This window comes from Nicotiana sylvestris, chromosome 2 (assembly GCF_000393655.2).
Source record: "Nicotiana sylvestris chromosome 2, ASM39365v2, whole genome shotgun sequence".
Taxonomy (NCBI): Eukaryota; Viridiplantae; Streptophyta; class Magnoliopsida; order Solanales; family Solanaceae; genus Nicotiana; species Nicotiana sylvestris.
This window is the reverse complement of record NC_091058.1, coordinates 85,401,734-85,413,904: the sequence shown is the minus strand read 5'-3', so window position 1 is coordinate 85,413,904 and position 12,171 is coordinate 85,401,734. Positions and strand designations below refer to the sequence as shown.

General features: G+C 36.0%; 1 protein-coding gene across 2 annotated transcripts; it reads left to right on the top strand.

The window, feature by feature from the left end:
* The first annotated feature begins 2,261 nt into the window (after nt 1–2,261).
* Nucleotides 2,262–6,354, top strand: LOC104229933 (soluble inorganic pyrophosphatase-like). 2 transcript variants are annotated; one of them, XM_009782663.2, is made up of 10 exons: nt 2,299–2,373; nt 2,817–2,882; nt 3,018–3,153; nt 3,361–3,389; nt 3,808–3,873; nt 4,631–4,738; nt 4,867–4,932; nt 5,461–5,581; nt 5,838–5,919; nt 6,027–6,354. In XM_009782663.2, the coding sequence occupies exons 3-10, from the start codon at nt 3,024–3,026 to the stop codon at nt 6,067–6,069; spliced, it is 645 nt and encodes a 214-aa protein (XP_009780965.1). In that variant the 5' UTR covers nt 2,299–2,373; nt 2,817–2,882; nt 3,018–3,023; the 3' UTR covers nt 6,070–6,354. The 2 variants fall into 2 exon arrangements, with proteins under 2 accessions (XP_009780964.1, XP_009780965.1); XM_009782662.2 differs by lacking the exon at nt 2,817–2,882 and having other exon boundaries at nt 2,262–2,373.
* Nucleotides 6,355–12,171: the final 5,817 nt, after the last annotated feature.

Below are 12,171 nucleotides of genomic sequence, written 5' to 3'. Positions count from 1 at the left end.
AATGCCCAATGTTCGGGGCTCGCCTAACAATTCTAAATCAAATCACGTGTCGAATTTCCTAATTAGCATTATTGACCCTCAAAATTTTTTATCAAATTAATGATAAAAGTTCTATTCATGAATAGAAATACGAAGATTGAGCGTAACTCAAATAGAGAACCATAGTATTGCGTTTTTGTATCTTCACTTGTTATTGGTCGTGTCTTGTTCATACATCTCTCCTAATTATAGACTTTTATTAATTTAATATTTTAAACTAATTTATATTTACTCATGAATGAATAATATTTTAATTATAGTACTGACAAGATTTACTGATTATTCACTTTTAAGAAGGCAAAATGTAGAGTTTGATAATATCTTTTAAGAACTTATGATTCTTTAATTGTTTGAAAGTTAAGACGTTATACGTGATTTGCCTGTGTTATTACACTTACGAAACATGGCATATATTTTGTTTTCTGTGATTTCTTTAATTTTTAAACTTTCAATTTATATTTTTATGTTTTTATTAATTTAAAATTAAAATTTTTAAAGGCCCATGAGGCTTATGCTCTCTGCCTCAAGGCTTTCGCCTCGCCCCATATCAAGTAAACGCTCCGACTCACACCCCTGCACTTTAAAATATTGAATAGTATCCATTCAAATATTAGGCATGTCAAGAAAAGAACGCCAATTGTCATAAATCTTTCTTTCTTTAAGTATATTTATGTTGATGAGAAGATTTTGTTTCTTTCCATTTTATGAGTAACAAAAGGAAGGGCTTAAAGTAATGAACATATTTATTGCTATTACCTTGATACAAAGATTTAGGCCTCATTTGTTTACACTTAACGGAGGTCTGAATCTTAATCATTCAGATCTCAGACATTAAGTGCGTTTGTTTTTAAAGTCTGAATCTTAATTATTCAGATCTTAATTATTAAGTGTTTTTTTTTTTTACTTCACAGTCACTTATTGGGTCTGAATAGGTCTGTATGATTAAGATCTATAATAGAGACTTAATTTATTAAGATGCTATTACATATTCATTATTAACTGTCGCAACCGCCTACCATTATCAACTACCACCATGCCACCACCACCACCTCCACCACCACCATGCCACCATCATCCTCAATCATAGCCGCCACCGTTATCGACCATCACCACCCGCTATCTCAACCACTCCAACCGCCATAATCATTCTCACCCACAATCAACACTCATCCACCTTAACCAGCACAACTGACCACCCCATCACCATCAACAACCACAGCCGGTACTGCCCATCATTATAACCTACCACCACCAACCCACCACCTTCATCAGTCACAACTACTACCATCACCCGCCATTATTAACTATCACCACCCACCACCACCATCCTCAATCATAATCGTCATCACTACCAATCACTACTAGCTACTAGCATGAACTACCATCATCAACCAAAGCTACCACCAACCACCACCTCTAGTCGGCATTCACCCGTTAGCTATCACCACCAACAACTATCGTGTTTTAAAAAACTATATATTTTATTGATAGAATTTTAGATTAGTTAGTATTTCATTTGAATTTTATGTTATTAATTTTCAATAAAGATAAATTTTATATGTTCAGATGTTAAAAATCAAACAATCTTAGTTATTTCTATTCAGATCTTAATATACATCTTAATATATTCAGATGTGTGTTCAAATTCAAATGTCTTAATCTTAATACAGATTTTGATATTCAGTGTATTCAGATTCAGACGTCTTAATCTTAAAAAGAAGTGAAGCCTTAGATTGAGGTAGATTATACTGGATCTTCAAAATCTGCAAGTAAAAAGGAAGATACAAATAAAATGACGAATGAGTAAGGTGGAAAAAGATAGAAGCATTTATGTTATTTCCTTCCCAAGCGGAAAGTAGAACATTTGCCTTAACTTCACTTTTCCATTTCTAAATCCAAGAAATTTTTGGAATATCTTTTTCATAGTGAGCACAGGAGTGCGACAACCGTTACATCAGTTTTAGAGTTTAGAAACTACGTGGCGATCTCTAATTGGCCGTCTTAGTTTTCAATTTCCTATGGAACTGTTCCTTTGCTTTTACTACCACTTGAAGATCCTTTTCCCGAGAAGCCAAAAAAATAAAATAATGGGGTCGATGCCGTGAGACCTTATCAACCGTTGGATTTAAGCAAATTGACAATCCAACGACTCATGTTGACTAAATGACTGACGAGTGGAAACTTTTGCCACAAAGCGAAAATGACACATAGCACCCCCCACAAAAGTTGTATATATTGCGACTCACAAAAGAAGAAAATAAGAAGAATAGTTCTATCACCACCTCTTAACTTCAATCGAAAAGCTTGTGCTTCTTATTCACCCATTTTCTTTCTGTAAGTTATTCATCGTTTAGTTCTTTTCCCTTTTTCCATTTGATTGTTTTAATTCATTAGTATAAATAAGTTTGTTTTCAACAGACTTGCTTCATTGGTACGATTAAATTTCAGTTCCTTTAATATGTTTTTGAGTTTTTCTTTTGGATTTCTGTTTTTGGGTCGATTTTTGCAAGTGGATTTTGCTTCGGCTTGTCCCATTTGATTGCTTTAATCAACAATTGCATATAGCTTTTGGGAAATTTCACTTTCTTAAGCCCTTTTGTTTCCTGGATGGCTGATCTTACACCTCTTTCAATCTATACTCCATCTATTAATTGCTTTTTTTTTGGCGGTGGGGTGGTGGTGGGTGTACCTGTACATGCAAGAAAAGTGTCAAATTGACTACATTACTGATTGATTCCATAAATTCAAGTCGGTTGTGATTTTGTTGTTACCATAAGGTAATCTGACAGGAAAAAAAGACATGCTTATCTGCTAGTGAAGCAGTTAATTTGTTCATGTGAAAGGTATTGCTAGTAACCATGTTCTGAAAATTTATATCCTGATTGATCATAATTATTATTTTTTTGGCATTTTTACATTGAATTTTCACCGACTCCATATATATGCTTAATGTTGCCTTTCCTTTTTCTCTTGTTAAGCTTACTATGGCTGAAAATAATGGACAAGGGATTGGAAGATATTCAGGAACCTCTCGTGTTGCACTCAATGAAAGAATTCTCTCCTCTATGTCACATAGATCTGTTGCTGCTCATCCATGGCATGACTTAGAGATTGGTAAGATTAGCTATTTTTATCTAACATATAACAAGAAAAATGAAAAAGAAAGTAGAAAGCTATGCATGTGTATTTCTTTTTAATCAGCATCGGTATATCATGTGTATCGATTTCAATGTCTGGATATTATTTCATGGTCTTGTTATACATTGCGCAGTGTGTGGTTTGGTGTCTTTTGTACTTATGCTTGATGTTCTGTAAATGCAGGGCCAGGTGCACCCGCAATCTTCAACTGTGTAAGTGTTTACGACAGATTATAGTACTTTTTTTCCGAATATTCTTGATAAAGTACTTACGTTACTCCAGCAACCAGAATCTTCTTATACTGGCTGTACTTGTCTAGTTTTGCTTATGTAGTGCATATGACTTTTCATTCTTTCCAAAAGATCCTTGATGAAGTGCTAACATTGATTGAATGTAGCAAAGTGTTTTGATATATGCATACTGATTTATCTTTGAATTAGCGGCCATTCTCAACTGGAAAAATATAACAAAGGTTGGCACTGTCACATACTGGAAAAGAATTCAAATATATTTGCACGTCGATATTATATCATCCTCGTAGCTGTTATTATCTGTCTGCGGGATATTCACAAGTACTAAACAGATGGCGTTAAGTTTCATTCAAACTAAACGCTTAGACTTATGTGGCAGGTGGTTGAAATACCCAAAGGTAGCAAAGTGAAGTATGAGCTTGACAAAGCAAGTGGCCTTATAAAGGTACTATCTTGACCAGTGATCTTTCTTTCTCTTCCGGCAGGAAAATATCTGTCTCTATTTCTATTTCAAGGCGATTTCTATTTTCCTTTTTATAACTCCCCCTTCCATGGGCTAGAAAAATGTCTTTTACGATGTGAAACTTGTATTAAGATCATTTCTAGGTCATTGCCTATTTCCTCTTTTTGTTATTGGAGAATTTGCTATGCTTTACCTTCATTACAGGTTCATTGGGCAGAATGGTCAAGTATCAGATATACATCCATGTATGACACAATTAATGACTTTGTGTTGCAGAAATAAACTTTAATCATTGTTTGATTGTCATGGAGTATAATACATAACAATACTTGTACTAAAACTTTATACACCAATGAGTTTGTTTCCATAGGATTTTACTGTTTGCTATGTCTGCTCAGATAAGATGTGTTTCGGAAATGATATCTTTAGGACTCAATAAACGCAACATATATTTTCATTCTAAACTGAATAGCTTCATTTCATATTTGGAAAGAAGGGTGTGGTATCTTCTTTGGTCATTTTATCTGCTTTTTGTATCATGTGTTAAATTAATTTACTCTTAGTGCTTGTTACATAAACTATGCTGCAAAGTTGTTCACACTTCACAGTATGGATTTCTTAAGAACTTTGTGCTGGATCTAGGAATACTTGTACCATCTAGTTGGTTTTTACTTGCATTTTTCATTTAAGAATTTTCACTGTGATGATAATCATTTGACTGAATTGCTGAACTTGAAAGGTTGACCGAATATTGTACTCATCAGTTGTTTATCCACACAACTATGGTTTCATCCCAAGAACCCTTTGTGAAGACAGTGATCCGATGGATGTCTTGGTACTGATGCAGGTTTGCCTCCTTTTACACACATACATGCACGTACACACACACATCTTCCACAGGCCCAATCTTGCATTGTTTGTCTCAGTGTAAGCTTACTCTTGGGTACTCTTACATCCATACTGTATGTTGTATAGGAACCTGTGCTACCTAGTACCTTTCTTCGTGCTCGTGCAATTGGATTGATGCCTATGATTGATCAGGTAAGGTTTTTGAATAGATGTAAACTTTTTGCCACGTGTACACTGGACATGGTAAAAAATGCTGGAAAAAAAGCATTTGCTTTTAATGTTTTTAATAGAAGTATGTTTTTCTTTGTTTCCTTTAAGTTTTATTGTGTACCTCTTTCTAACCTTGAGAGCCCACATTATATGTTTTTCTTATTTTCCTTGGAACTAAAAATTTATTGAAGCGAAAAGCAACGTATGCTGTTAGTCGAGCTGCCGTTGAGAGTTCAATAATAATTGACCCGTAAACATCATTGATAAGTTTGCCCTTTGTCAACTTTGTTGAGGGTGATAATTTCTCTTCTGCACGATAGAAAACTACGTGAGGAAACAGTAGAACATGAGTTAAGATTTTTAATACATTCAGACCAAATAACTGTGGTGTGTGACAGTGTGGCACCAGCGTTATAATTTCCTTTTTTGTGTGAGTGCATTACGGCATCTGTAATGTAATGCTAGTCGTTTAAAATATGTAATAACTAATTGATGTTAGAAATGTTACAGGGTGAGAAAGATGACAAGATTATAGCAGTATGTGCTGATGATCCCGAGTTCCGCCACTACTCAGACATCAAGGAGCTTCCTCCTCATCGTCTTGCTGAAATTCGGCGCTTTTTTGAAGACTGTATCCTCTGATATCGCATTTGCTTGTTTAATTAGTCAAGTAAAGAAGGAAAGTTTCTCTAGTCGTCATGAGAGGTCTCTGAGGCTGCTGGATGCATATGGAGCTTCTGGCTTCATATGCTTCTCCAGTGCGTGTCTGTTTTTCGTAAAATGCTGGTGATATATTTGAGTAAAAAAATTGTGTGGATGTCATAGTTTGACTATGTTTGCGAGGTTCTACTCTTTCTATCTACACATCCTTGACTCTGTGTCAACAGATAAAAAGAATGAGAACAAGTCAGTTGCAGTGGAAGACTTTCTTCCTGCTGAAGCAGCTGTTGATGCCATTAAGTATTCCATGTCAGTGCTTTTGAGTTCTCTCATGTTATGGAATTGCTTATTCTTTGTGTTGCCAGAAAGCCTCACTAAAATATTTCATCTTTATGGCTGTGATGCTGTGATCACAGGGACCTGTATGCTTCTTACATTGTGGAAAGTTTGAGGAAGTGACCTTGTTGAGAACATGCTGCGGTCGATACCGGAAATTTAAGTAGAGAAGCTGATAGACTTGTTGAAGCTGGCTCTCCGAACTTCACATGCTTACTTTAGTTTAACATGGTATTATCGGATATTTGAAATATATGTAGAACTTTTAATTTGCATGAATTCAGAAAAGCTATAGAAAAGAAGCATCAAGGGAAAATGTGTACTGCCGATTCTATAGAAATAAATGCTTTCCCAAGATACGAAAAAGCTTATTACAATATATTTTGGGCGTTAGCTATCTTGTTTTGATTTTGTTTTGTTTTTCTCCATCTCTTTCATAGCTTTCTTATAGTAGATAGTTTAGAGTTCATTAGAATCTCTACACCAAACTTTTTCAACCCCATGATATTTGCAGGCTCGAGTTTAATTTCAATTCAGTTTTAATCGCTGAAAATATCAAGAGTGTGTTGTTTAATGATTTGTAGTGTAAAGTTGAGATGTTTTTGGTAAACAAAATGAGAAATCCCAAGGCCAATAAGTGACACAATAACGAGTGTTACTAGGTGCTTGGTATTTCAATTTAACTCCGGTCGTATAATGGCTCTTTTAAGTTGTTCACAACCATCTCATACAACTTACACTAGTTATATTAGACTCCTTTTTGTCTTACAAATTTGTGGACCTTCATCTTACACTTCTGGGTTCACAAAACTGTGACACAAAAAGTTTGGTCTTACAAATTTGTGGACCCTCATCTTACACTTCTGGGTTTACAAAATTGTGAGACAAAAAAGTTGCCTTATACAACTAGTGTCAGTTGTATGAGACACAAAATAAAATTTTTCATGATCAAACAAACACCTCAATTAACCAATTTATCATTTAGACACTTTAATTGTCTATTGTCGCTGATGTGGCATATGCGTGACCAAATTTTGAGCGTGTGATACATTTTTGCAGCCTAAACTTTTTTTTTAAAGAAAAAACATGAAATATCTCAGCTTAGCCTCTCTTCTTCTTTCGAGTGCAACCCACCATGAAACCACCATAGATTCCATGAAAATCAGTCATTAAAGCTTAAATCACTAAAAACCAACATATTTAGTCCAAACTGAAAACATAATCGAGAAACTTTAGGTAACAAGTAAACATAATCACATTATATGGAAAGGAATAGGATAAAACAAAAACCAGTCCAAAACCAAAAAAAAAATTCTTCACCACGATGGTGAGAACGTCACAACCAATCATCACTTCGTTAGACTTCTTTTCCCCCAAATAAAGCTACCCCTTGGAGTACTGTATTCCCAAATATTAAGAACAACAACAACAATCTAGTAAAATCTCACTAATGAGATCTGAGGAGAATAGTATATGCAGATCTTATCATTACCCGAAGGAGTAGAGTATTAAGAACATTAATACTTTTTTACCCACTCCAAAGTTCTAAATGATGACTATATAAGCGTATAAATACTAAAGTATAAGTGATTCCTTGTCCTCGAAAGTCTAGTAGAATCGTTCTTTCAGCTTTGTTTGGAAATCAATTTTCCGGTGGAAGAGATAGTTTTTTCCGGCGACGTCCGTCAATAATTCCATAGTGGATTCTCTGCTTTGGCTATTCTCTTTTGTTTCACATTTGTATTAGTTTTATGGAAAGATTTTAGATTTAAATTTCAAGTGTGGATGGGTAAATTTTGAGTATAGGGCGTGTTGGAAAAGAAGGTGGGAAGGGGAAGGGGTCTAATGGAAAGAGTTGTATTTAATTAGTTGGATGCAGGGTGGATTTGGGAAAAGGGGAAGGAGCCACATAAGAGGGACAGAAGGAAGAAGAGGAATAGGGAGGAAAAAATTATATGTGTTAAGTTTTAATTACAAATTACACATGTCATTCATTGATTGGCTCATTTGACACGTCATTGACAAGTGTAACTCACGCATCTGGTCTGCTGCACTCGGGTATCTATTTAATTTACTTAAAAGTCACTTAAAGTGTTTAAATGATAAAGGGGTCAATTGAGGTGTCTGACTAATCGTTGAGGACAAATTTAAAGGGCGATTTATCTATTTCGCCTAATACATTTTATGTTTTTTTTGGTGCAAACAATAATATTTATATATATTTAACTAGTGCGTACAGAGATTGGCTGTGGTAGCCTTCCATTACAAGTGGTATTAGTGCCATACTTTAATTAACTACTACTAGACGAAGATACATTACTACTACTACTACTACTATTAACATACAGCATATTGGTTACACAGTAACCACTAATAGAGCCATTTTGTTGTTGGCTTATATCTACTTCCAAAAGGTGCTTCTTATCATCTTCCAAAGCTTGATTCACAAAAAGTGGTGTAGTAGCATAGACATACGAATCAGTCGATTTAACAAAATATTTGGCTGCCTTTGCTAGCTGATCCGCTACAACATTCTGTTCTCTATACGCATGGTGAACGGGCAGATTATTAAGCTGGTTTAGGAGGTACCTGCAGTCATTTAACATATTGGCAAATGGAAGATTGTCAGTTTGCAACATTGTAATAATTTGTTTAGCATCTAGCTCAACTTCTGTGGGGCGTAAATTATATTGTAAGACTAATTTAAGTCCTGTAATCAAAGCATATGATTCTGCTTATAATGTCGATCCCTTTTGGATAGCTTGTGCATACCCTAGTATCCATTCACCTTTCGAATCTCGAATTGATCCTCCAATTCCATCTGCATTTGTGCCATTGGCTCCGTCAGTATTTAACTTATAAGTGTTGTGTGCAGGAGGGTGCCATCCAAGATTAGGTAAACATTTTTTCTTAGGTTTATGATAATAGGCTGTCAAGTAAGCAACCTCAGTAGCTTGGTGATCACGCCCAACTATGCCTTATAAATAGGACACGCAGACGTTGCAAATATAATCTGAATATTTAGCCCAGAGTCGAACCCACAAGGAATTAACCTATCAATTACTTTCGTTAGACTTACTAAATTCTTCGGAATCAACTTCCCAAATGTTGTCAATAACAATTGATGGTATTTCTATTAACTAAGAATGAAGTAAATAAGCAACTGAAAACTAACTATGATTAAGTTGTAAACAATTAAGAGAAAGTTCTAAGGTTATGATTTCCCCTATTGATGGAATCCTATCCGGTTATGTTTCATATAGATTCACCAAATCATCTCTATCAATTATGAGCACTCCTATTACCGTAAATCTCTCCCGAGTAATCACGATAATTTACTAGACGCACTCTCCCGAGATATGCTAGCTAGCTTTGTTTATTACAGCTCACTTTAGATTGCATCCAAGGCTTCATTATCCCTAATCCCGCCTTTAAACCAACATTTATTGATCCCTCATATACTTTGGGAGTGGTGTTGTTCAACAATTACCTAAATATGCACTCTCTCCCGAGTTATGCACACTAAATAGGCACAGCTAATTGAGGATCCTGTCAATTAACTACAACAAAAACGTAGTTGAACAAATAGAGATTAAACTAGCAAACTATATTAACATCACAAGAAATTCATCCTTTAATAGGTTCCATCAAAACCCTAGACTAAGGAATTAGCTACTCATGACAAAACAAGATGAAACTACTAAATTATTCATAATGTGTAATTGCAAGAAAATAAAAGAGATAGAAAAACTCTAATGTTTGGTTGATCTTCTCACACTTGTTCTTGCCTCCAAAGTAGTCTAAAAACAAGCTTAACCCAATCTTAGGCGAGTTTCTATAGCTCATAAGGGTTTGGAACAAGTTTTCCCGAATTTATACTTTGGTCCAAAGAATTTCTAACGCGTGAACAGTGCACCGTGGTCGCGGCAAGACCGCGGCTCGACCGCAGTGGGAGCTGATCATTCTGCCTCGAGCTTTAGTCTGTCGCGGTTCCACCGCAGTCGTGGTGGAATTTGCTCAGGCCTTTCTCGCTTCTTTGTGCTCGGGTACTTCTCGAGTGGGCGTTTTCTTCACATTATTGCCTCCAAAACACTCTGTGGTGCTTCCTCACTTAGAATATTCCTTGCGAAACAAAAAAACACCATTTAGAGCATTTTGTTGGCAATTTACCTATAAAACAACAATAAAGCATGGTACTATTAAGGTGTAAATATCATCTATATAGCCTAATATCAATACCCCACACTTAAATCGTTGCTATTCCTTGAGCAATCCACCACACTCCATCAAAGTTCCTTCCCTAAGCTTTTCCCTTAACGACTCACACCTTGAACATTTTTCCAAAGTTGCACCTAGTAGTGAACAACCTTTACCTCAAAAGTCAAATCTCTCGTGCCATGCAACATTCACACTTACTCAAACCACTCTATACAAGAGTCAAGACTTACCTTTCCTTTGTGAATCACATGCCCTCACATCACACAAGAGAGTAGTTCCACATATGATGATAATTAGGAACTTAGATAGACAAAATTTGCTCACTCTCAAAAAGAACATTCACATGCTACAAAGATGCACCATGATTCACATTTGATGCCTAGAACTTGCCCGTACTACTAATCGAGCCCACTCAGTCTAAGATCAATAGGATTTCACTTGGTTGTAATGTAGGCTAAAGGACGGGTAGAATATATTTGGATATAGTGACTAACCTCCCTAAGCACTTTTAATACAATTACACTAACCTTCAAGACCATACTTATGTCAACCAAACACTCCACCACTTTTAGTTAAAAACAACCCCATCCATTAGGTGCAGTTGTAACAAATCACCATTTATCAATTACTACATGTTACTCTTTTTTTTTCTATGGTTCTCATTCTTTTACTCTTCAACACTCTTCACTTTTTCTCTATTTCAATGGTTCCACTCAAAAACCAAATCACCACCCCACACTTGTACTTTTTTCAATATCATTCAAGTGCTTATGGGAGGTAAAAAGGTTCAAACAACAAGCTATTCAAATAATTGGGTAAGGCTCGCAATGTGGTTGCCAAAGAAACAGGCTAATAGGCTCAACGAGGTTGACTAAGATGTATTACATTCAGGTGGGTTTACTTTATATGTCTGGCTCGACAAAGAAATGCCTATATCACTTCTAAAATTGAATGAAACTGCTACTTCGCTTTGCAAACATACAGGGCAAGTTCTAAGCATCAAATGTGAATCATGGAATATAGTAAAATTCACACACACATGGCACATGACTCACTCCGGATTGATTTATCAAGACATTCCCTTTTGAGTGTTCAAGTTAGATACAAACATACAATTTTAAGGCACTTTAGCAAGATTCAACCATTGAGACTAAGCGTTACACTCTAGTGTCTATTGTGTTTAGGTGTATCAATGCTAAGGGTTTCTCCTTCGATTTTAGCTCATAGCTCATTAATCCTAATCTAAAAATTAAAAAGAAACAAAATGAACAAAAACTACCTACACCCGGTTCAATCTAAACCCTTGGAAAAGAACCGTGGCCCAAAGAAAAACCAAGGGGGAGTTACTACACTACCTAAAAATAAAATAAAAATTCTTTTTGGGATTTTCTCTAGACCAACTTCCCTCAAGAACTGTCTCAAATATCCGTCATCAGGAAGAGTCCTTATATATATATATACATTTTTTTTTTGACTATATATACATTTTTTTCCGACTTAGTCCCTCAAGAACCCCATCGAACGAGATCCGTCGTCGGGACAAGTCACTACCTACTTTAACTTACCTAATGAGACTATTTCTCAAAACACCAAAAACCATCAAAGCAAAACACAAAAAGAAATTAAATAGCCAAATTGTTACAAATATATACATATATTGAAGTATCCCCCACCCCACACTTAAAATGTAGACATGTCCTCATGGCTTAAAAATTTAAAGAACAGTGAGGTAAAGGAACTTCCCTGGAGGATCACTCCTGATCGGAGACGGTGTCTGGGTTCACATTACAAGCACGACCCAGAGCTCTCAGCCAGCCTAAGAATTTCTTCTCTGACATCACCTGCCGGTCAGCCAACGCATCTACGTGGGCACCCAAATCAGTGACTGAGGTACGCAACCAGCCATATCCTGCTCCAAAGATGTCATGTGGGTACTCCGGCGGGGCTGTGATGGGCCTGCCTCTTCAATTCTCGGAGGTGATGGAACCTCAGCTGCCTCAGCATCAT

Excerpts from the sequence above, each read along its gene's own strand:
- LOC104229933 (XM_009782662.2), top strand. The coding sequence starts at position 3,024 with ATGGCTGAAAATAATGGACAAGGGATTGGAAGATATTCAGGAACCTCT. Across the intron at positions 3,390-3,807 it reads CACCCGCAATCTTCAACTGT|GTGGTTGAAATACCCAAAGG; the intron begins GTAAGTGTTTAC and ends CTTATGTGGCAG. Across the intron at positions 5,920-6,026 it reads GATGCCATTAAGTATTCCAT|GGACCTGTATGCTTCTTACA; the intron begins GTCAGTGCTTTT and ends CTGTGATCACAG.